The sequence below is a fragment of the Scardinius erythrophthalmus genome, assembly GCF_964197995.2.
Source record: "Scardinius erythrophthalmus genome assembly, chromosome: 24".
Taxonomy (NCBI): domain Eukaryota; kingdom Metazoa; phylum Chordata; class Actinopteri; order Cypriniformes; family Leuciscidae; genus Scardinius; species Scardinius erythrophthalmus.
In genome coordinates, this window is record NC_138244.1 from 2932224 (window position 1) to 2954328 (window position 22105).

General features: G+C 40.1%; 2 protein-coding genes across 5 annotated transcripts in view; one reads left to right on the plus strand and one right to left on the minus strand.

Annotated features, from left to right (window-relative positions):
- The first annotated feature begins 1659 nt into the window (after positions 1–1659).
- Positions 1660–16937, plus strand: LOC308684502 (uncharacterized protein). 2 transcript variants are annotated; one of them, XM_081355745.1, is made up of 10 exons: positions 1660–1795; positions 2396–2433; positions 2631–2686; positions 2788–2916; positions 4540–4607; positions 6846–6950; positions 7202–7320; positions 8819–8895; positions 10932–11045; positions 16413–16937. In XM_081355745.1, coding segments are annotated over exons 2-10 (855 nt in total). In that variant the 5' UTR covers positions 1660–1795; positions 2396–2432; the 3' UTR covers positions 16599–16937. The 2 variants fall into 2 exon arrangements, with proteins under 2 accessions (XP_081211871.1, XP_081211872.1); XM_081355746.1 differs by having other exon boundaries at positions 4552–4607.
- Positions 16938–17140: 203 nt separating this feature from the next.
- The window catches only part of prickle1a (prickle homolog 1a), a 28941-nt gene continuing 23976 nt past the window's right edge, over positions 17141–22105 (minus strand). For all 3 annotated transcript variants that reach the window (XM_081356492.1, XM_081356494.1, XM_081356493.1), the window contains exons 3-8: positions 21567–21680; positions 20563–20700; positions 20275–20478; positions 19989–20175; positions 19038–19886; positions 17141–18733 (exon numbers count right to left, since the gene is read on the minus strand). In XM_081356492.1, coding sequence (XP_081212618.1) covers positions 17913–18733; positions 19038–19886; positions 19989–20175; positions 20275–20478; positions 20563–20700; positions 21567–21680 — 2313 coding nt within the window. In that variant the 3' untranslated portion in view covers positions 17141–17912. The remainder of the gene's footprint in view (positions 18734–19037; positions 19887–19988; positions 20176–20274; positions 20479–20562; positions 20701–21566; positions 21681–22105) is intronic.

Below are 22105 nucleotides of genomic sequence, written 5' to 3' on the forward strand. Positions count from 1 at the left end.
TTATTCACAATTTAAAAAACAAAACAAAGAGAGGGTTCTCCAAAACTCAGAGTTAAACTCAAACATTAGCATGTGGATTTCCAGCTGGGTGAGTTCCCTGCATCTATAGGCTCAAGTCCCTTCATGTACGGAAAAACAAACTGTATTATGAGATGTGTCTCGGGCCATCAGCCGTACTGCAGTCAGCTCACAATTAACACAAACAATAATCAACATTATCTTTATATATATATATATATATAGTAACTGTAGGCTAGTGATGACACTGTGGTAAGTTTCGTTTCTGCTGTTTAGTGTTATATAAGTGCACAGAGAGGGGGCGCCATTGAGCTGAACTCATTATTTGAAAATCTCCTTAATAAAACTTTAAATAGGCTAATCAAAAGTTGTTTGTTAAAACCGATACAAATGTATTATATAAATATCAACTACTCAACCTCCGACATTAAGTCTATAAATAAAATGGATAGCGGAAGCTTTCTGGGGCGCAGAACAGAAAAAAGCCTATAATTTTATCACTGGAAGTCTTGATGTTAATCAACATTTAACATGGTTATCTGGCTAAAGTGATTAACTGACACAGATCAACAGGAGAAGGAACACAGGTATCGTTGATCAGGTGCTTTATTGAACAGGTAGTGGATCGGACGAACAGGCAAAATGTATCTTGTCGATAGGCTTTATTATACTGTGTTCTGCCTGAACATATGTGTCAAATATAAGTATATAGCCTAGAATATATTAAACTTAGTGTAAATATAGCCACTGCCCACATTTATACCAAGTGATGGTTTTGATCTGCTGATGAATAATGAAATGTTGAATGTAGGTTTTTATATTGCGGCAGTTTCTTGCATATTACCTCCGTGTAATCTATATAATAGCGCAGTGTGTAATGTAGCGCTGCTTTCTTTATGTAAACTATAGCTCTTCTGGTCCACAAAGAGCGCATTTACTTCTACTTCTAAATCTTCAGAATTTCAACTAAACAGTTAGGCTAAATAATAAATTAAGTAATGTTAAATTCCCCCCTGTGGTGTAAATCCAGCTTTGTTTATGTGTCTATGTGGTGTTTTTAATACGCTTTAAGACAAACCATGTGTAAATTCATAATTAAACAGAATTGCTGAGTATTTTCTCCTTAAAACTGCAGTTTTCTTCCAGCTCTTTGTTAACTCTTCTTTTCTCATTTGTATTCTGATGACATTGAACATATTGTTAATACAATTTGTAGTCTGTATACAAAGTTGTACATCATAAACATGTCATCTCTGTGTGTTTTGCAAAATAAATAAATAAATAAAACTACACAAACACTGAAAAAATAACCCCCAAAAATGAATTTGGGAAGAAAACATTACATAAAAAGTATGTTTTTTTTTTTGTGTGTACACACATTAAATTAGCAAAATTTCACCAACAAGCCATCTTGATTAACTACCACTTTACAAACATACTTTTTCACCTCACTGCTGTTTTATTTGTAATAATCTATAATATTATTTACAAAAATAAATTAATCTTATTTTTTCCCCAGAGTTTTCATTTAAATAATGTAAAATATAGTCCTTCTGTACAGTATAGCGTGTACAGTATAGCGTATACAGTATAGCGTGTGTCCTGCAGGGGGCGACAGTCACTCGCCGATTCTCATCAATCACTTTCTGCTGAAGAAGAACATCGTCATAATAATAATAATAATAGGCTAATCATCAGGTGCCAAGATGAACTGATTAATATTAAAACGAGTACAGTTATACTTCTGATTTTACAACCGACATCAAACTTTGACGAGGTAACTTATATTCATATAGTATTTGTAAACTGTGAAGTAATAATAGGCGTAATGCAGCCGCTGTAGAAACGTGCACGTGTAATAATCATATAATTATATTAATAACATAATTATCACTTTACTTATATACATCTATACTGATGTATAAGATCAAAAGTTGAATCTGTTAACATTAATGTGAACTAACATGAACATTTTATGAACAAATATTAAATGCTGTAAAAACGTTAGTTGTTAGTAAATGTATTAACTAATGTAAAACAATGAAATCTTGTTGTAGAGTGTTAGCACATGAATGTACGGTGAATTCATGTAAATATAAGTTATTCAAAAGTGGCAAAATCATATTTTAATATGTTAAATTCACCGTAGTAACTATAGTTTACAGAATACCACAGATAACTCATTATAATTGTGTAATCTCTGTATTATCATCCCTCGTCATCAGATAACATAAACGTAAAGAAACATAATGAAGCCTCTTACACGATCTGAAGATTATTAGTGTATGACAGTGACAGTATGTTGTTAGTAAAGTCAGCGTTATGCTGATGTTGATCTTCAGGATATAACTAATAAAAGCATATGTTTCTCCTCAAGCTGCAGTTTACCGTGCGAGAGGATCCAGATCATCATCAGTGAGTGTCTGAACTCTTCATATCAACATCAGATGAGTTATGAGTGACAGATCAGTGTGTTCCAGTGGCGGACAGGAAGTGATGTGATTGTGAACGTGGCGGACAGGAAGTGATGTGATTGTGAACGTGGCGGACAGGAAGTGATGTGATTGTGAACGTGGCGGACGGGAAGTGATGTGATTGTGAATGTGTTTCAGTGACGTACAGGGAGCTCAGCATCAGACGGATCTATGAGAGATACAGCGGAACAGCTGTAAGAGCACACACACACACACACACACACACACACACACCTTCTTCTGCTTCAGTAGTGTGTGTTTTAGGCCCCTGATGCTCAGAGATCTTCATTCTCAGGCGCCGCATCGCAGAGTGAGAGTCGTGAGCAAACGCCCCGCTCAGTGTGACAGAGGAGATGCAGGACACACTCACACTCATCACAGCGAGAGATCACAGGGACACAGAGACACACTGCTGTACCACAGGGTGAGACACACACACACACACACACACACACACACACACACACACACACACTCATCACAGCGAGAGATCACAGGGACACAGAGACACACTGCTGTACCACAGGGTGAGACACACACACACACACACACACACACACACACACACACACACACTCATCACAGCGAGAGATCACAGGGACACAGAGACACACTGCTGTACCACAGGGTGAGACACACACACACACACACACACACACACACACACACACACTCATCACAGCGAGAGATCGCAGGGACACAGAGACACACTGCTGTACCACAGGGTGAGACACACACACACACACACACACACACTCATCACAGCGAGAGATCGCAGGGACACAGAGACACACTGCTGTACCACAGGGTGAGACACACACACACACACACACACACACACACTCATCACAGCGAGAGATCGCAGGGACACAGAGACACACTGCTGTACCACAGGGTGAGACACACACACACACACACACACACACTCATCACAGCGAGAGATCGCAGGGACACAGAGACACACTGCTGTACCACAGGGTGAGACACACACACACACACACACACACACTCATCACAGCGAGAGATCGCAGGGACACAGAGACACACTGCTGTACCACAGGGTGAGACACACTCACACACACACAAACACACACACACACACACACACACACACACACACACACACACACTCATCACAGCGAGAGATCACAGGGACACAGAGACACACTGCTGTACCACAGGGTGAGACACACACACACACACACACACACACTCATCACAGCGAGAGATCGCAGGGACACAGAGACACACTGCTGTACCACAGGGTGAGACACACTCACACACACACAAACACACACACACACACACACACACTCATCACAGCGAGAGATCACAGGGACACAGAGACACACTGCTGTACCACAGGGTGAGACACACACACACACACACACACACACACACACTCATCACAGCGAGAGATCACAGGGACACAGAGACACACTGCTGTACCACAGGGTGAGACACACACACACACACACACACACACACACACTCATCACAGCGAGAGATCACAGGGACACAGAGACACACTGCTGTACCACAGGGTGAGACACACACACACACAAACACTCACACACACACACTCACACACACACACACACACACACACACACTGATATTTATTCTAAGATATTCTAAGTCTCCACGTCAGGAATATTAGATCAGTTAATAAAGCTGTATTATCATCAGCACAAACATCTCAACATTCTTAATCAAGACTCATTTACTGGAGAAGAACAACGACTGGAGATATAAAGACTTGCTTTCTGAATCAAGAAAGTGAGTTTGTGCTTAAAACTAGAATACGGCAGATATGTGTTCTTTATTTGATGCATTTTTCAGAAAGCAAGTCTTAATATCTCCAGTCGTTGTTCTTCTCCAGTAAATGAGTCTTGATTAAGAATGTTGAGATGTTTGTGCTGATGATAATACAGCTTTATTAACTGATCTAATATTCCTGACGTGGAGACTTAGAATATCTTAGAATAAATATCAGTGTGTGTGTGTGTGTGTGTGTGTGTGTGTGTGTGTGTGTGACTGACTGTAGTTTCTCCAGCAGGAGGCGCTGTATTTCTGTAACACACAGCATGAGGATCGACCACAGGAACATCTAAGGTGAGACACACACACACACACACACACACACACACACACACACACACACACACACACACACACACACCGTTTGACCATCAGTCCGTACACTTTAATCATTCATTAATTAAATTGCAAAATTCTCTAAATTTTGTAAAATGCTTGTGCAATAGTGTATATGAGCACATCCACTGTATTAAAGTACTTTAACTTGAACACATATTGAAATTAATTTCTCATCAGAAAATAAAACCACAAAACATCAGGAGAAATAATTGTAGATTTATGACCACAATCCCTGTCCATAAAAGACTCATGATTTCACAGACGGAATATACAGGCATCAGTGTTATTTTACTATCATCCATATACTATTATAGTTTTTATTAATATTTTTATATATTTGTTTTTATTTTCTGTTTTCATTTTAATTTCAGTTAAAGGTTTGCCATTTCATTTATTTTTTATCGTTTTTAACTTTTATTTCAGTTTTAGTGCTTCAACTTAACGTTAATGAAAATGAGAAATGTTGGCTTAGCAAGTAAGTTTACATTTCTTATATATTTTATTTTATTTCTATTTATCCATATGATTCACTCTCTCATTTACCAGTGCTTTGGGAATCGGTTCGAGAGAATCACTGAGTCATTCAGAATGATTCATTAGCGAATTTGATATATAATATATGTATTATTATATGTATAATAAACACACAACACAGTTATTAAACTCCTCTGTGTTCTGTGTGTGTGTGTGTGTGTGTGTGTGTGTGTGTGTGTGTGTGTGTGTGTGTGTGTGTGTGTGTGTGTGTGTGTGTGTGTGTTCGGGTCTGAGTTCAGCGGCGGCTCGTTTACGGCTGATAACAAGTAAATAATAATATTAAAGTGAATTCTGAAAATATAAAAATAAAACCTAATTCACAAATATAAATAAAAACTATGATATAAATATAATCAATTTAAATGAAAACTGAAAAAAAATCCTTATTCAAAATAAAAAAATTAAATTTAAATGAAACTGAAAATATAAAAATAAAACCTTACTCAAAATATAAAAAACTACAATAGTATATAAATATTATTCAATTTAAATGAATTCTGAAAATATCAAAATAAAACGCAATTCAAAATATAAATAAAAACTATAATAATATATAAATAACATTAAAATGAATTCTAAAAACATAAAAATAAATCCCAATTGAATATAATGAGTAAGATTTCTACCTCTGATGTGTAGAAGGATGATCCTCTCACGTCTGCTGGTCTGTCTGGCCAGAGGTCAGAGGTCAGAGGTCAGCGTCCCGTGGCCCGACAGGCTCCAGAGAACTTAAAAGCCCGGCTGAACTCCTAAAACAAACAATCAAATTAGCGGTGGAGGAGAAGCTGAGGGCTTGGCCCGACTTACCCCGCATTAGCCACCGGACACCTTCGTCTCTGCAGAGCTCAGCGGCTTCATCACAGCTCACACACTGATCAAACTGTGTGTGTGTTTCCTCAGGATCAGCACTGGTCCAAACACTCGTAATGAATCGCACAGAAGCGCTTACATTTGTCCCTCATCAAACCAGTCATAATGCAGAATTATATATTATATACATTTTTATTATTTTATGTTTATTAGATTATGTTTAAAAATGATATATTTATATTCGGGGCCTCACGTGTGTTCAAGTGTTTGCTTATTTGAAAGCTAAATAAAGATTTCTTTTTTTTAAATAAGTAAATGACCTGTTAATATCTGTCTGACTCTCTTAAAGCATTTTTTACCTTAAAATAATGTTTCCAAAATCGTATCAGTGGTTCATCAAGTCGTAACAGGGTGAAAGGCACTTCAGGGTTCGCTTTGCGTCCCCATATCGGCTGTAACCACACCATGCAAGTTTGCCAAACCGGGTCGCGTTTCTGTAGTCCGAATGAGACATAAGAAAACTACAAATCTGACTTGCTTTACGGCAAGCGTTACAATAGTCATTATTTAGTTTTTCTTCGTTTCTGATGTCGCAATACATCATGCTTTCATGAAATCATGCATCATACTCTACCTTGTCTGTGGACATCGTTCATTCCAAAGCCGGTGCTGGATAAACAGCGAGTGTGTGTGTGACAGTCGGCTGCGGGCGGCGGAATTATTTACGACAGCGGTAATGGACAATTCCACTTCCAACCTGTAGGGGGACCGCAGAGGAACAGTTCCTTAGTGTTGCTTTAATGAGCTCTTTAAAAACATAAAGTAGATTATTTTCATGTCTGTATGCAGGAGTGGCGGTGCAGTGACCTCTCAGCCTGTGGTCAGAGGTCAAAGGTTACCCTGTTCTCCAGGAGAGGACGCACTGCTACAGGCCATCATGATCCTGGACCGAGAGTGAGCAACACACACACACACACACACCAGGAAAACCCTTGTTCATGTGAAGAATTGGGCGTAGTGATTAAAATCATTATTAATTAATGATCTGCATACGTTCATGTTGGTTCTGCTCTGTTTCTGTTATTGCTGCTCTTATCCATGCTAGGCTGCCCAGAACAGAACCAGACCGCCAGTCCAAACCGTATGCTAAATGTCAGTCGTATTTGACGATAGTGGTGCTGACAGAACTGTTGATGTGTGATCAGGGCTGATGGTGATGGTGTCAGATCCAGATCCAGATTCAGATCCAGGTTCAGATCCAGATCGCCCCGAGTCCCCAAACACCAGCAGAACATCAGCGCCACTCGCCCCGAGAACCAGCCAGGTCAGCTGATAACTCACCCGTCTCTACATTATACTCCCCTTCCCTTGTCTTCACAGATTTAATGACTCAGATCCTCTCATTTCTTCAGCTTTCTGTCGCTTGCCTTTCTATCAGAACACTTGATGCTAGGAAGTTTATAAATCCCTCTCCAGATCAAGGTTATCATCATTCACTAAATAAAATTAAACAAATATTTTATTTCAATTAATTGCAGAGGCGACATTTAGTAAATATTGTAGAAAAAAATAAAACATAAAAATCTTCATATACATTCACACACAACTTAAACCACAGTATCTGGACACGTTTAAGATTCGTAGAATATCTGGGCTTCAGTTCTTCAGGTTAGCTGGTTTAATTGGTCCAGTCACAGGACGTCCCAGTTAAGGGTCTTTTTTTAGCCTGTGAACTTTAAAGTCGTTATTTATTTGGTGTTAAGAGGGTCGGCTCACAACAGGCCTGTGTTTTGTTCCCATCATCATCATCACTCATACAGGAGGAATGTGTCGCCTCACTTTTACAGACACAATAAAACCTGAGCCAACAGAAGCCGTTTCTTCTGTCTCGACGCTCATTAACGCACACATGAAAGCAGGGAATGTCCACAGACGTCGGGATTGTGCTGGGATGCAGGTCCGGATCAAGCAAAACATGTTAGCATGTGGAGATATATATATATATATATAAATATACCAATTAAATTACTAAAAATATTACACAGAGTAGAGCTTACCTGAGCATTTAGACTTACAAAAAAAAGTTATGTAATTAATAACTTACTCATTATTACAGTGGAAAAAACAAAACAATTTTTATTTTTTATTTTCTACCTAATCGAACTCTTTAAATAGTTTCTAACAGATAATGTTTCAAATATGCTTTAAATGTATATAAATTTTAATATTTACTCTTAAGAATGTGCACCTTTCCAATTAAAATAATACTTACAATACTTAAAATAATAAATCTTAAAATTAAGTCAAAAGTTTTGATCATCCCAAATTATCGAATAAATATTCAGTGGTAGTTTAATGTGTTTCATGACTTTAATATTTGATATTTTTGAATGATTTGATCTACAATAATCACTGCTTCCAAACAGGTTTCCCTAACACTCCTTGTCTTCCAGCACTCAGCTTGAGTCAGAAGCAAGACTCTATAAAAATATTTTATAATTGCATTCTATTCAATCAAATTAAAACATAAATAAAAAACAGAAATAAACATCATGCTTTTCAGTTGCACCTGGAAAACCCTGGAATCGGACTGAACTTTCTTTGCGCCGTCATAGAGAGAAACATCTCAAACTTGGGAACGCAAACATAAACACGCTTCTCCGACGCGGATGATGTTCGACAATTAATTTATACAAGGATGGCTCTGATGGTGTTGATGACGGATTCTTTTTTCTTTTCTGCTCAGTTAGACATTTAAAGATTTGGAGTTTTAAGAGCAACTGTTTCTCCTGATGTTCTTCACTGTCTCTCTGTGACTGCAGAGAAACTCGGGCCATCCGGTGATCTCCCTGGAGGATCCAAAGAAGATTCTCCACACACGTCGGCATCAGCCAGCAAGGTATCGATCGCTTCTGCTCAAACATACCTATCAAAAATCACAGCCAATCAGAAGAGTGTGTGGGCGGAGTCTCTCTGTAAGCGCACTGCACTCGCAATCAAATTAATCACAAATCACAGCCAATCAGAAGAGTGTGTGGGCGGAGTCTCTCTGTAAGCGCACTGCACTCGCAATCAAATTAATCACAAATCACAGCCAATCAGAAGAGTGTGTGGGCGGAGTCTCTCTGCACACGCAACCAAATCAATCACAAATCACAGCCAATCAGAAGAGTGTGTGAGCGGAGTCTCTCTGTAAGCGCACTGCACTCGCAATCAAATTAATCACAAATCACAGCCAATCAGAAGAGAGTGTGGGCGGAGTCTCTCTGCACACGCAACCAAATCAATCACAAATCACAGCCAATCAGAAGAGTGTGTGGGCGGAGTCTCTCTGCACACGCAACCAAATCAATCACAAATCACAGCCAATCAGAAGAGTGTGTGGGCGAAGTCTCTCTGTAAGCGCACTGCACTCGCAATCAAATTAATCAAAAATCACAGCCAATCAGAAGAGTGTGTGGGCGGAGTCTCTCTGTAAGCGCACTGCACTCGCAATCAAATTAATCAAAAATCACAGCCAATCAGAAGAGTGTGTGGGCGGAGTCTCTCTGTAAGCGCACTGCACTCGCAATCAAATTAATCAAAAATCACAGCCAATCAGAAGAGTGTGTGGGCGGAGTCTCTCTGTAAGCGCACTGCACTCGCAATCAAATTAATCACAAATCACAGCCAATCAGAAGAGTGTGTGGGCGGAGTCTCTCTGTAAGCGCACTGCACTCGCAATCAAATTAATCACAAATCACAGCCAATCAGAAGAGTGTGTGGGCGGAGTCTCTCTGTAAGCGCCCTGCACTCGCAATCAAATTAATCACAAATCACAGCCAATCAGAAGAGTGTGTGGGCGGAGTCTCTCTGCACTCGCAACCAAATCAATCACAAATCACAGCCAATCAGAAGACAATGTGGGCGGAGTCTCTGTACTCGCAACCAAATCAATCACAAATCACAGCCAATCAGAAGAGTGTGTGGGTGGAGTCTCTCTGCACTCGCAACCAAATCAAGCCTAAATCACAGCCAATCAGAAGACCATGTGGGCGGAGTCTCTGTACTCGCAACCAAATCAATCACAAATCACAGCCAATCAGAAGAGTGTGTGGGTGGAGTCTCTCTGCACTCGCAACCAAATCAATCCTAAATCACAGCCAATCAGAAGACCATGTGGGCGGAGTCTCTGTACTCGCAACCAAATCAATCACAAATCACAGCCAATCAGAAGAGCGTATGGGCGGAGTCTCTCTGTAAGCGCACTGCACTCGCAACCAAATGCATAAGTACATACCGACATTCATACATATTATTTTAACATTATTAAAATACATACTGAGTGACTGAAACAATCTTTGCCATAGAATACACTCGTTTGTTCACAGTTTGTTATAAACCTTCATGTGCTGGTGCTTCTAACAAACTAGAAACCAACACACTGATCTGAAGAACCTGTGATGTGGCGTTACACAACCCAAGAACCCTAACAGAGAAAAACTGATTCTTGATATGCTCAGAAATCAATAATAAATGCTCAGAGGGAGGCAATCTCAATTTCTGCCTATACAATTTTCCCGCCATTTTGAATTTTCCTAAAAACGTACTTTTTCAAACTCCGCCTAGGTCGAGGGTCCGATCTACCCCAAAATTGGCACACATCAGCCAAGAACAGTGCTGGCAGAAAGCCATCAAAAGAATTTTGATTAGTCAAAGCATTGGCATAGTTATACACTAATTAAGGATGCCAATTTTTACGAGTTGACCTATAGCTGCTAAACGCAGTGTCTAAGCTGAACCAAACTTGAAGCACAAAGTAAGATATTTGTACTGGAAAAGACGACAAAAATACTGACGAAGAACATCATTTTCTCATTAAACATCCTAGAAGCCACAGAACAGCTGTTTATCAGAGTTCAGCATGTTCAGTGGAATAAATCTCCTGTGTTGCAGATATTTTTCTCCGACCTGGATGTGATTCCCGGTTTGGGCGGAGACCCGGAGGAGCCGACAGTGGAAGAACAGTGCGCTCAGGCCATCAAAAACAGAGCTCAGGACATCGAGAAGGTGCGTTCGCCATGGTTTATATGATTTCCTCACTTCCCTTTTGTGTTTCGAAGACTGTGAGCTACAGTCATACCACAATATATATCAGACACCTTCAACATTTCTCACATTATCAGTTTATTCGCTATAGTTTAGAAAATGGTAATAAAATATGAGCAGAGCTCAGTTGATATTTGACTGGTTTTGTCCGTCCTTCTGTTAGACTGTCTCACACATGAATTATGTTGAATATCTGTCAGCTGTTAAATTTAACTACACAATTAGATAATACCAGTTTAGCTCAACCAATCACCAAGCAATGCTTCATTGTGTTCAGTCTGTGTGTAAAAAGAGCATTAGCAATTAAAGAAAACACACTTCAGCAAAACATGATCAGCTCAAAGTGTCTGGATCATTGTTGTATTATAAATGTCACTGGTAGTCACTGTATGAAGAATATTTGTGTATAACATGTCACAGTTTACTTTATTTTGCTCTCCTCACTTACAGAAATGAACTATAGTGTCCTGCACACACTAACAGAGAAAATGATATCTGGTGTCTGAATAATGTTTGGTTAGACTGTACAACACACCACATCTCGTGAGCTGGGAATGATTGTGCTCAGACTCCATCCATCACTCCAGTCGTCCTCAACGACACACATCCACCCGGCCCTATTAGACCCTCAGTGATAAAATGCCTCCTAATATTCCCTAATGTGTTCCAGCCCTCGAATAATTGCCCCCCGCTCAGTGATTGCGACAGACCTCCGCTTGTTGGGAGTGTGTGTTTGAGCACGACGCTTCACTTGCTGCCACAGTTGTGTGTTTTATTTGTACTGTGTCACAGACCATTGCTTTCCCAGTGTGTTGTACAGTTGGGTCTCCTGTTTGTGTGGTCCTGTTATCAGACCTCCACATCACGTCTTTCTCTCTCTCTCCGATTGAAACAACGCAAACCCTTCCATGCCAAACAAAAGCACACCGGGGTCAAACCTTTCCTCCCTTTAACAAACCTTCCCAGCATGCACTGGTAAATATCACCACTATAAATACAGATCCTCTCTGGGGTGGAGAACTTCCTCTGTTCGTCGCGAACACAAGCTTTTGTTTTCTTTTTTATGTCATTGTTTTATTATAATTACTTGTGGCTTTACTTTGGGGTTTACAAGATCCTGTAATGCTGCAAGAAATGATTGTAATTTAAGTTGAGTGTTTATTATCGCTGTTGATTCAGCTATTTCGAAGAGACAGAGAATGACGTAATTCGGGTGAAAATACAATCACCCGAGGAGGAGAGAGAGCTGTGGAAACATGTAGACTAGTCCAGATGACAGTGAAACACTGAAATGTCAGGGTCACGTACAGTCAAACCAACATTTATTCAGACACCTTCAACATGTACACTTCCAGTCAGAAGTTTGGGATCGGTAAGAGTTTTAATGTTTTTAAAAGAAGTCTCTTCTGCTCACCAAGGCTGCGTTTATTTGATCGAAAATACAAAAAAAGAAACAGTAATATTGTTAAATATCATGACAATTTAAAATGACTGTTTTCTATTTAAATTTTTATGCTGAAATGTAATTTATTTCTGTGATGAAAGCTGAATGTTCAGCATCATTACTCCAGTCTTCAGTGTCACATGATCCTTCAGAAATCACTCTAATATGAGGATTTGATGATCAAGAAACATTTATGATTATTATCAGTGTTGAAAACAGTTGTTTACTATTTTTTCAGGATTCTTTGATGAATATAAAATAAATTTGAAATAGAGTCTTTACTGTAACTTTTGACCAATTTAATGCATTCTTGATGAATAAAAGTATTGATTTATTTTATTTATTTCCCTCAAAAAATAAAATAATAAATCCTTACTGACCCCAAACTTTTGATGTAGTGTTAAATTTTACAAAAGATTTTTATTTCAGATAAATGCAGTTCTTCTGAACTTTCTATTCTTCAAAGAATCCTGAAATAAAAATGTACACAACTGTTTTCAACACTGATAATAATCATAAATGTTTCTAGAGCATCAGATCCTCATATTAGAGTGATTTCTGAAGGATCATGTGACACTGAAGACTGGAGTAATGAAGCTGAACATTCAGCTTTGATCACAGGAATAAATTACACTTTACTGTATATTCACATAGAAAACAGATGATTTACACTGGAATAATATATATATATATATATATATATATATATATTATTATTAGTATTATTTTTTTTTTAATCAATTAAATGCAGCATTGGTGAGCAGAGGAGACTCTTTCAGAAACATAAAAAATCTTACTGATCCCAAACTTTTGACTGATAGTGTACATGTGCCAATCTCTGATTCTAAGAGCTCTGACAGCAGATGAGCTCCAGGACGCTCACACACACACACACACTCGTTTGCCAGCGAGACATGAAACCTCCCGACGCTCTTTGAGCTCCTGAGAAACTCAGCAGGATTCGGCGTTTTGAATGCGGTCATGCGCCAGAACACCGAAACCCGCTGGATTTGCGTTGGGATCTGGGAGGTGTAATAACTCTTCAGACATCGCCACAGGCTCCCAGAACAACGTCCTCTAATTGAGTCTGAAGCCGTAACTGGCAGACGGGTGGAAACCTGCTCATTACGTGCTTGTGGGAATCTCCAGCGTTTAACCAAGTTGAGACAAGTAACTACACGTTCCCTTGGGTTAGTGAGAGATGTTTGCTTAGGTAGCTAAATTGTTAAAGATGACCTATTCTATATACTCATATATATCATACCATTATCAAGCAGAATAATGCTCTGTTCAAGCCTTGAATATTCAAGCTAAAAATGACCGCATTCACTTTTACGTTAAAAGTAAGATCGATAGTTCAAGATAATTGGTCTCAAACCCTGAATATCTTTGGTTTTCCTGTCATGTCTTCTCTTTCTCAGGCGTTTTGTTCTTCTTGGCTCATCTTTGAGTGAGCCCAGACCTCCTCCAATCTCTGCGCTGTTTTTAAACTGGACCTGAGCGCCTGAACGCTGTGGATAAGAGGAACCAGACCTCGTCCACTTCAGTAATCTGAGCGCTTCTGCTTTTCCTCTGGCGTTCAGATTAACCAGCGACAGAGTCCTCAACCTAAACGCTGAATAAATGGCCATTTCCGGTCCTGAGCGGCTCTGATTAGACTTAACCTTTGAACCTAAACCTCTATCTTAGAAGGGTTTGTGTACCAGAGCAGGTTTATGTTTATCCTCCTCGCTTCCTTTTCTCTTGTTTAGTTTTGTGTTCAAATAGACAGATTATCTCTCTCTCTCTCTAAGAATTATCATTAAAAACTGGGGTTGAATTTCCAGCAAAAATAACCAGTCACGCTGTCCAGCCCTTCCCCTGATGCTCCCGAATAAACGTGAACATTTCTCCGGTTTATATTGTTTCTCTGAGGGAATATCCTTGCCTGGCTGGAGCTCAGATGTCAGAAGAGCTCCAGGGTGATTGTGTGGAATTATTCATCTCTAGACCCAAAAGCTCTCGATTATAAAGCGGTTTCTGAGATGTGGCTCAAATCTGCGGATGCTTTATGATGTTGGTCAAAGAGGATTAACCCATCAGACCTTGTAATTTTATGCTTTTCTCATGCTCCCTTACAATGAAGCGCTTGTACTTTTTTTCTGTTAAAAGATGATTTCACATTCAATATAAGTTCAGCTCCATCAACAGCATTTGTGTCAGAACTTAATTAGCACTCAGCCCTTCGTTTTCTCTTTTATTTGATATTTTTAGTCTTAATTGCTCTTTTAGTGGTGGGACTATACTGCAAAAAAATGATATTTTTGCCTTGTATCTTGATTTTAGAATGTTTAGATATTTCTCCTGGAAAACATTTACTGGAGAAGAAGCAAAATGACTAAAGACATGAAGGAAAAATCATCAAAAAGTAGCAAGTTTAAACTTAAAATATGAAGAGACATATGAACTTAATTAAAAGGGAGAACAAGTTTATCTTCTCTCTGACTCCATTGGCAGATATCTGTTCTTGTTTTACGCACAAACTCAGAAACAAGACTTAAAATCTTCAGTCATGTTGCTTCTCCAGTAAATTTATCTTGATGAATGATTAGATTTGTGCTGGAAAACGAGACAAAAATACTAAGAAAAAAATTTTTTTGTAGTGTACTTCTGGTGAACTTCTGGTATTGTAATTCCAACCCTGAGAAAATATAACTATTTTACAAGGTGGTGATTTCATATGAATTTAAATTATGCGAATATGCAAAAATGCTTATTTTTTTTGGGAAAAAGCATGACTCCACCGCTAAACCTAACTGCTAATGGGGCGTGAGCAGATCATGCAATTTGTACAAAAATGAGATTGTACGAAGTCATCTAAAGTGGCCACCAGTTCGCCAAAGCGTAAAAAAGTTTTGAATCGCCATGAGATTGTGTTGGCAATTCCCGTGAATGGAGTTTACTAATATAACAGTGTTTAATAGATGGCTGTGGGTAAGTTCATCAAGAAGATGAAGTATGGTATCTAACTTTACACAACAAGCAAGTGTTTCTGAACAATATTCACATATTTAAATCAAGAGATGAGTCGAAGTTGAAAGAGCTAAACCGAAACGCTCCTTTAAAACCTGAAAGGATGTGTTAATGTGCATTCATGTGCATGAACTCCAGACCTTTCCTACAGCACAGATCAAATAAAAGCCGATCGCACCTCGTCCGCTGGTCTTGGACGTCACACTCGGGACATGTGCAGGGCATAATAAACCTTTTAAGCACAATTTTTGCACGTCTTTAAACTCGGGGAGAATTTGTTGGCCTTTAAAGTCTGGTGTGAAATAACTTTGCAGTTCTAACTAGCTTCAACACTTCTCCTGCCTTTAGGTCTCCATGCAAACACACTGTCACACACCTGTTACTGGACATTTTCCCATAGTCTCTGGCCTCCAAGCGCACGGCTGTTAAGTTTACAGCCAAATGACTTACTCGCCGGAGGTCAAAGTGTCGTATAGTACACAGAGAGACTGCTTTGTCAAGCTCTTAAGAAGCAATGCTCATGTTAGAGAAACCAGAGAGATCTCCTGCCAACAAACAGTTTGTCCCGTTTATCATTTTCATAGATCAGCTAAATTCGCATTAATAGACTTGCACAGAACAAGCAACCAATGAATTTCCAAGAAAGCTCCCTAAATTTCCCACATTTTAATTCACCTACAATGTCACCATACTTAATCTACTCCTAAGAATCCCACTGATTTTCAACCACAATCAGCTTTGAAAATATCGCAGAAATGACTCTAGACCCGACTTACACTCCAGACAAGTAATAATCTGATTTATCGTTTTTGAAGTACCTCACTTTGTGTTAAGAGCTCAGATGAGTCCAACAGCTGTTCGTCTTTTCCCAGTTGTACAAACAGGACTGCGAGACTTTGGGAATGGTGGTGAAGATGCTTGTGTCCAAGGACCCGACTCTGGAACAGAAGCTCCTGACAGCGCTGAAACAGAACCTGGTGGACATCAGGGAGAAATGCTTGGAAAACCTCAGCCAGTTCATCTCTGAGGTGAATGCACTGCTCAAACCAAATCCATAACCTGATAAACGAGTGCTTTATCACGCTCCCTCAACTCAGATAAACACACTACATACTAGTACCAACCTAGTTGAAATGTTATTCAGCACAGCTACATGTCTTAAGCTTTTAATTAACAGTTCACGTTCACCTTTTAATGTGTAACTATAGTTAACATGTTTATATTGTATTGAAATATCCACGTGCTGATTTCCAAATACTGCTCATACTTGTTTGGCAGTTTAGTTCTACTTCTCATGTTTTCATCTCCATTAAAAATGTTGCAGTTTTGCTGTTACTTGATATAGTTTTGAAAAGAATGTTTAAGAATGTTTGCAATTAAAGTGTTGTTATTTCCTCAGTGTTTGTTTTTAACAGTGTTTTCTAGCTTACATTTGTCACAATATATATATATATATATATATATATATATATATATATATATATATATATATATATAGGTTTAGAATGTGTATAACATATATACATATCTGTAAGATATTTAAAAGCTTTAAAAAGCGGCACTCATGGTACAAGGCAATAAAAAAACATGATGCAATGGTCAAAAATGTCAATCTCCATGTTTTGATCCACAGTAAGACAAACAAGAACACATCCTGAAAGGATGTTGACTTTAAAGACATAGTAGACATGAAATGTGTATGTATATATATTTATGTATATATATCTCATTTTTTTATTATTAGCCTTGCGTTCCAGTTTGCATTTATACAGATTACAGTGATCTGTCTGTATGACCCATTAATAAAATGACACTCAAATAGGCTTTGGATAATACGTAACGTACAATGTTTGTAGTCAATGTTTTAGTACAAATTGAGCAGAATTGCTGACCGTGGCATTACATATTTATTTTTAAAACCCTGATTAACAAAAGTGGAGTCGCTGCAAACCTTTGTCCTTTCGTATTTTTTTCAGTAACATTCTTTTAAAAAAAATCTTTTTGAAACTCAGGGATATAAAAATATTAGCTTTAACTCATACATTTTACAATATATACACATTCATTTTTGCAAAGTTAAATTATTCTCTCCATTAGTCTCTAAAAAAGCGGCTTTATAAATATTATATTCTTCTGGTTCTCTCAAAGACTATAATCACTTGTCACCTAATATGCATTATTGCAGCAAGTAAGCATGGTTTTAACACTGCGTTGATCACTGTATGGCAAGACCACTGCAATATGTCCTGGACAGAGAAACCTGAACAAGATGTATTCCACTTCAAATAACAGCTCAAAGCAAGCTCCATAACGGCATTTGATAAAAGACGTATTAAGATGCAGATCAACTGTTTCAAACTTCCTTGCCAATTCTATGAAATTATACAGTTTTTGTCCTTTCGTCCTCTCTTCTGTTTGGACTTTGTCCTTGTGCCAATGGGAAGTTCATCAGCGTAATATTGGTACCGAGGTTGTCTTGGTTGTGGAATAGGCTGGCCCAGGAAAAAGCCTTCCTCGTCTGATTCAGATGATGAAGAGGAGCAGGTAGAGCACCAGTCATCTTCACCCCCATAAAGACGTAAACATCTCTCTGCCCCCTGATTGTGCAAACCGTATTCAGAGTCAGCGTGGGCATAGGGAGGCTGTCTGTAGTGAGCGTTCGGACCCGGCTCGTGCTGGCGACGGTCCTCCTTAAAGCACATACGGGCCTTTTCTTTGGGCAACAAGTGAAGTGCATTGTCCGAACGAGACTTACGACTCCTCCTTCGCCTGTGGTGATGCCGGTGGCGCTGCTGATCTTGCTCGTCGAAGTGGTACGCTCGTCTACGAGTACGTTCACTCATGGGAGGCTGCCGCACCTCCAGGCCATCATATCGTCCGTTATCTATAACATCATCCGAGAACTTAACCTGCTGAGGTTTGGACTGGGACTTGGACCTTCTTAAGACAGATAAGTGAGGTGGTTTGGGCCTCTCCTCAGGGAGCGGGACCTCCTGCTCCGGGTCCTCCTCTTCAATAACCTCCACACGCTCGAGCTCGGAGGTCAGGCTCTTCAGGGAGTTGGTGCTTCTGTGCAGCACTGATGAATTCAGCGTCCCCATGTTGCTGGTGTTCTCACAGTGTTCAAGCTCAGAGAACTGTTGTAACGAGTAGAGCAACTGTTTCTCTTTTATATCCCCATCAACTGAAGCGCCTGAAAGGATCACAGAAGTTCAAATTATACTGTAGTGCAAAAAATTACATTCAATACTCTAGAAGTAGAAATTTAAATGCCATGGTGTGCCTGATTTTCAATGACCACATCCCAGACTACCAAAAATGCAAAATTCTACAGATTGCAGTTTGCCACCAAAATTACACACTTAACTTTTTGCCTACATTGAACATGTTTTACTAGATATATAAATATCTACATCCATTCCTCAGATTTCCCCCCAATTGCCTCACATACTTTGCACTCAGCAAATATCACTTGCACATCAATCCTTTAGTCTCACCTGTGATGTTGGAGAGCGCCAAGGAGTCCATTGAGTCTCTGATGTTATGCTCTGCTTGTTTAAGTTCATCTGTGATGCATTCCAATGAGTCATTATACCACTGTTTGTCTTCAAGCTTAAAGCTGGCTCCATGCTCCAAATCGAGCTCCTGGAGCTTTCTGCTGCTTGCAGGTCCAGGGTGACTCCCATACGCAGAGTCACCTAGTCCATCCTGGGACTGTGCCCAGTACATGTCTGCCTTGTACTTTTTACTGGCCAGACTGCCATTCCCACCACTGCCTGGCATCCTGGGCTCAGTCTTGTTTTTGGCATCAGAGTCAGTCATCCAGAGGTTGTTTGGCCTAGTGTCCTCCGGCTGCTGGAACATTCCATGTTCACCAAACTTGAGAAGGAGCTGGGTCATGTAGTCCTCATGCTCGGCCCATTCCTCGTGGTCCTCGGGATCTTCCTGCTCTTCCCTGTTCCTCCAGAAGTGGTTGTCTGCAAAGCTTAGCTGTGACAGCTTGTTGGACAAGGTGTCGTCAGCGTTCTCTGAGAGTCCGGGGAACTTGTAATTGCCTGCAGGTGAAAAGAGAAGAGACTGCCGACATTGGTCTGCGGAGCGGCTGCTTTGTCCCATCTTCACACTGCGCCGTGATTCCCGAGATCTTGCAGACTGGAAGGCAGAATCAGAAGAATCTGAGGCGTGGACGTCCTCCCCTAGACTGCAGGTCTTGGAACAGTAGATCCTGCCTTGTCTGGGTAAAAAAGGACAACCAAGCAAGGAGCTCTTGCACTGAGCACAGCTAAAACAAGCATCTGTGGCGTGCCAGTGAAGGCCATCATACGTCATTTGGGCATGGTCCACCCCTAGAGGAAAATAAACAGGAGTTAAAAGGTCAGCTTCTTGCAGGCGAAACGTGGTTTGTGGTAAATGACGTTGAGACATCAGAGAGACACATTTGGGCTTACCGATGTGTTCGGCGCAGGCCTCACAGTATTCCGCGTGCAGAGACTCAAAGCAACCGCAGCAGAAGGGCCGACCATCCTTCATGATGTACCGTTGACCACCCAGGATGGTCTCGCATTCAAAGCAGGAAAAGTGCTTCATATGCCAGTGACGACCCTCTGCCTCTGTGCACTCGTCCGCAAAAATAATCTGTGAGGACACCAATAAATGAATAAGAGCATCCATGATATAACATGCCTTGTTTCATGCACAATACAATGAGTGTGTTTTTTGAAAAACTAAACTCACCTCATCACAGGAGGAACAGCGTGGCTTTAGCAATTCAGCATGATGCCGTCCACAGTGGACCTTCCCATCCTGGTAGAAGTAAATGAGATCAACCAGGAGCTCATTGCAGGTGGAACATGTGAAGCACGATGGGTGCCAACACTGACTAGGTCCCGCTCGTGAAGCGAACACCACCATCTCCCCTCCACTGACGTTCTCTCCACACTGAAGAGGCAAGATGTTTAAATAAAACAATCAGCTTCAAACAGTCACTTCTTGCATCGCAATACGCTTAGTTTAAACACCTACGTGTTCACACATGGCATGAAGCATCGTCCTTGGCAGCAGTCTTAGAGTTCCTCGCCCGAGGGCCTCTTTCTTTCTCTGCACGCTAAACATGTGAAGCTCCTTCTTCTCTTCTTCACTGAGAGCCTGGCAGTATCGCACCTGAGGGGGACATTTAAAACGTGTTTGCTGTCAAACTATTAAGAAAAAAGCCCTTGTGGACCACATGCAGGGTCTTTAGAGCGAAGAAAGTAGGCCTATTCCTTTTAATGTGCTTACATGCTAGAGAAAGCATTGAAGGAGAGTTTGACAAATACAAATGCATATTATGTGTTTTGAGTGGAAAGACAACCAGGAATACAGTGAATTTGGTTTACAAAAGCACATCTGCATTCAACAAAAGTCTACATCGGAGTGCACTACAGTAAAATATACAATTTTCTCAACTTTGCATGATGGTGCATTAGTTTGGCAAACCTTCTATGCTCATCCCCATTAAAATCCAAGCCTAATCTGATACTGTACAAACTCTTGTGTGCAGGTTCCCTTATAGATGGCTAGGACATTTTGCTGAGTACTTTAGTTTTGGGATACCTTAACACAAGAAAATTTAACATCTCTTGATTTAAAGAGCAAAATTAAGAGTCACGCACTGAAAAACTCGAACTATGCATGTTTTAAGTTGTGATGCTTAAAGTTTGTTATGTGACCCAGAGCAATGTTTCAGATTGAGTCAGATCGAGCAGACCCCACGCAGCATCATTTAATCTTCAGCTCAAAAGTCTCATTGTACAAGCACCCACATAGATATGAAGTGACAAAGCTTCTTTCTGTAATGGCAGGGAGTGTGGTGAAGCACTAAACCCATGAAGCTAAAACACCCACACCACGTTGCAGTTAAAAAGCTATTTGAAGGGGTTTTGAAATGTGATGCGTGGGCATTTTGGACTGCAGCGATGCTGGGGAAACAATAGGGGCTTTCATGGCTGCTGATGCAGGTCCTATTTCCTTTGTTTCTGTAAACTCACCTCATTGTCATGAGGAGGTAGCTGGTACAGGAGCTGCTTGATGCGGTATTTCTCCCCGGGGCTGTTCACATAAGGGACTTTGTCCTCAGGTAGGCAAGAGAAGTAGAGCTGGACCTGGATATGAGATGGAGACGGATCAGGTCAGTCACTCCATGTAGAGTATGCACAAAGTCAAAAAAGCAGTTACACTAGACTAGCCCAACGTCTGTCTTAAATGATCTGATCAGAAATGTGTTTTTTTGCTGTTGTTGGTGGTCACGTGATCAGAGACCCTGCCCTCAATGGAATCTATCTTTCTCAGCTGAGCACTTATGATCAGATTTCCAGAGACAAATGTTAATGTCGTGTGTACCAGGTTGAGTCATTCCTGTGTATCTATCAACATTGCCATTTCCATAAAATTACCTTTTCTGAAACTTGAGCCTCCAGTTTTGGGCTGAGGAAAAGTTTTTACTGTACTCCATTGTGCTTCTATGACACTGTGACCTATGCCTTGTGAGTGGGAACTCTTTATGAGTGCTGGTCGTAACAGCCCCCAG

Excerpts from the sequence above, each read along its gene's own strand:
- LOC308684502 (XM_081355745.1), top strand. Across the intron at positions 2,917-4,539 it reads ACACACTGCTGTACCACAGG|TTTCTCCAGCAGGAGGCGCT; the intron begins GTGAGACACACA and ends GACTGACTGTAG. Across the intron at positions 6,951-7,201 it reads ATCATGATCCTGGACCGAGA|GGCTGATGGTGATGGTGTCA; the intron begins GTGAGCAACACA and ends ATGTGTGATCAG.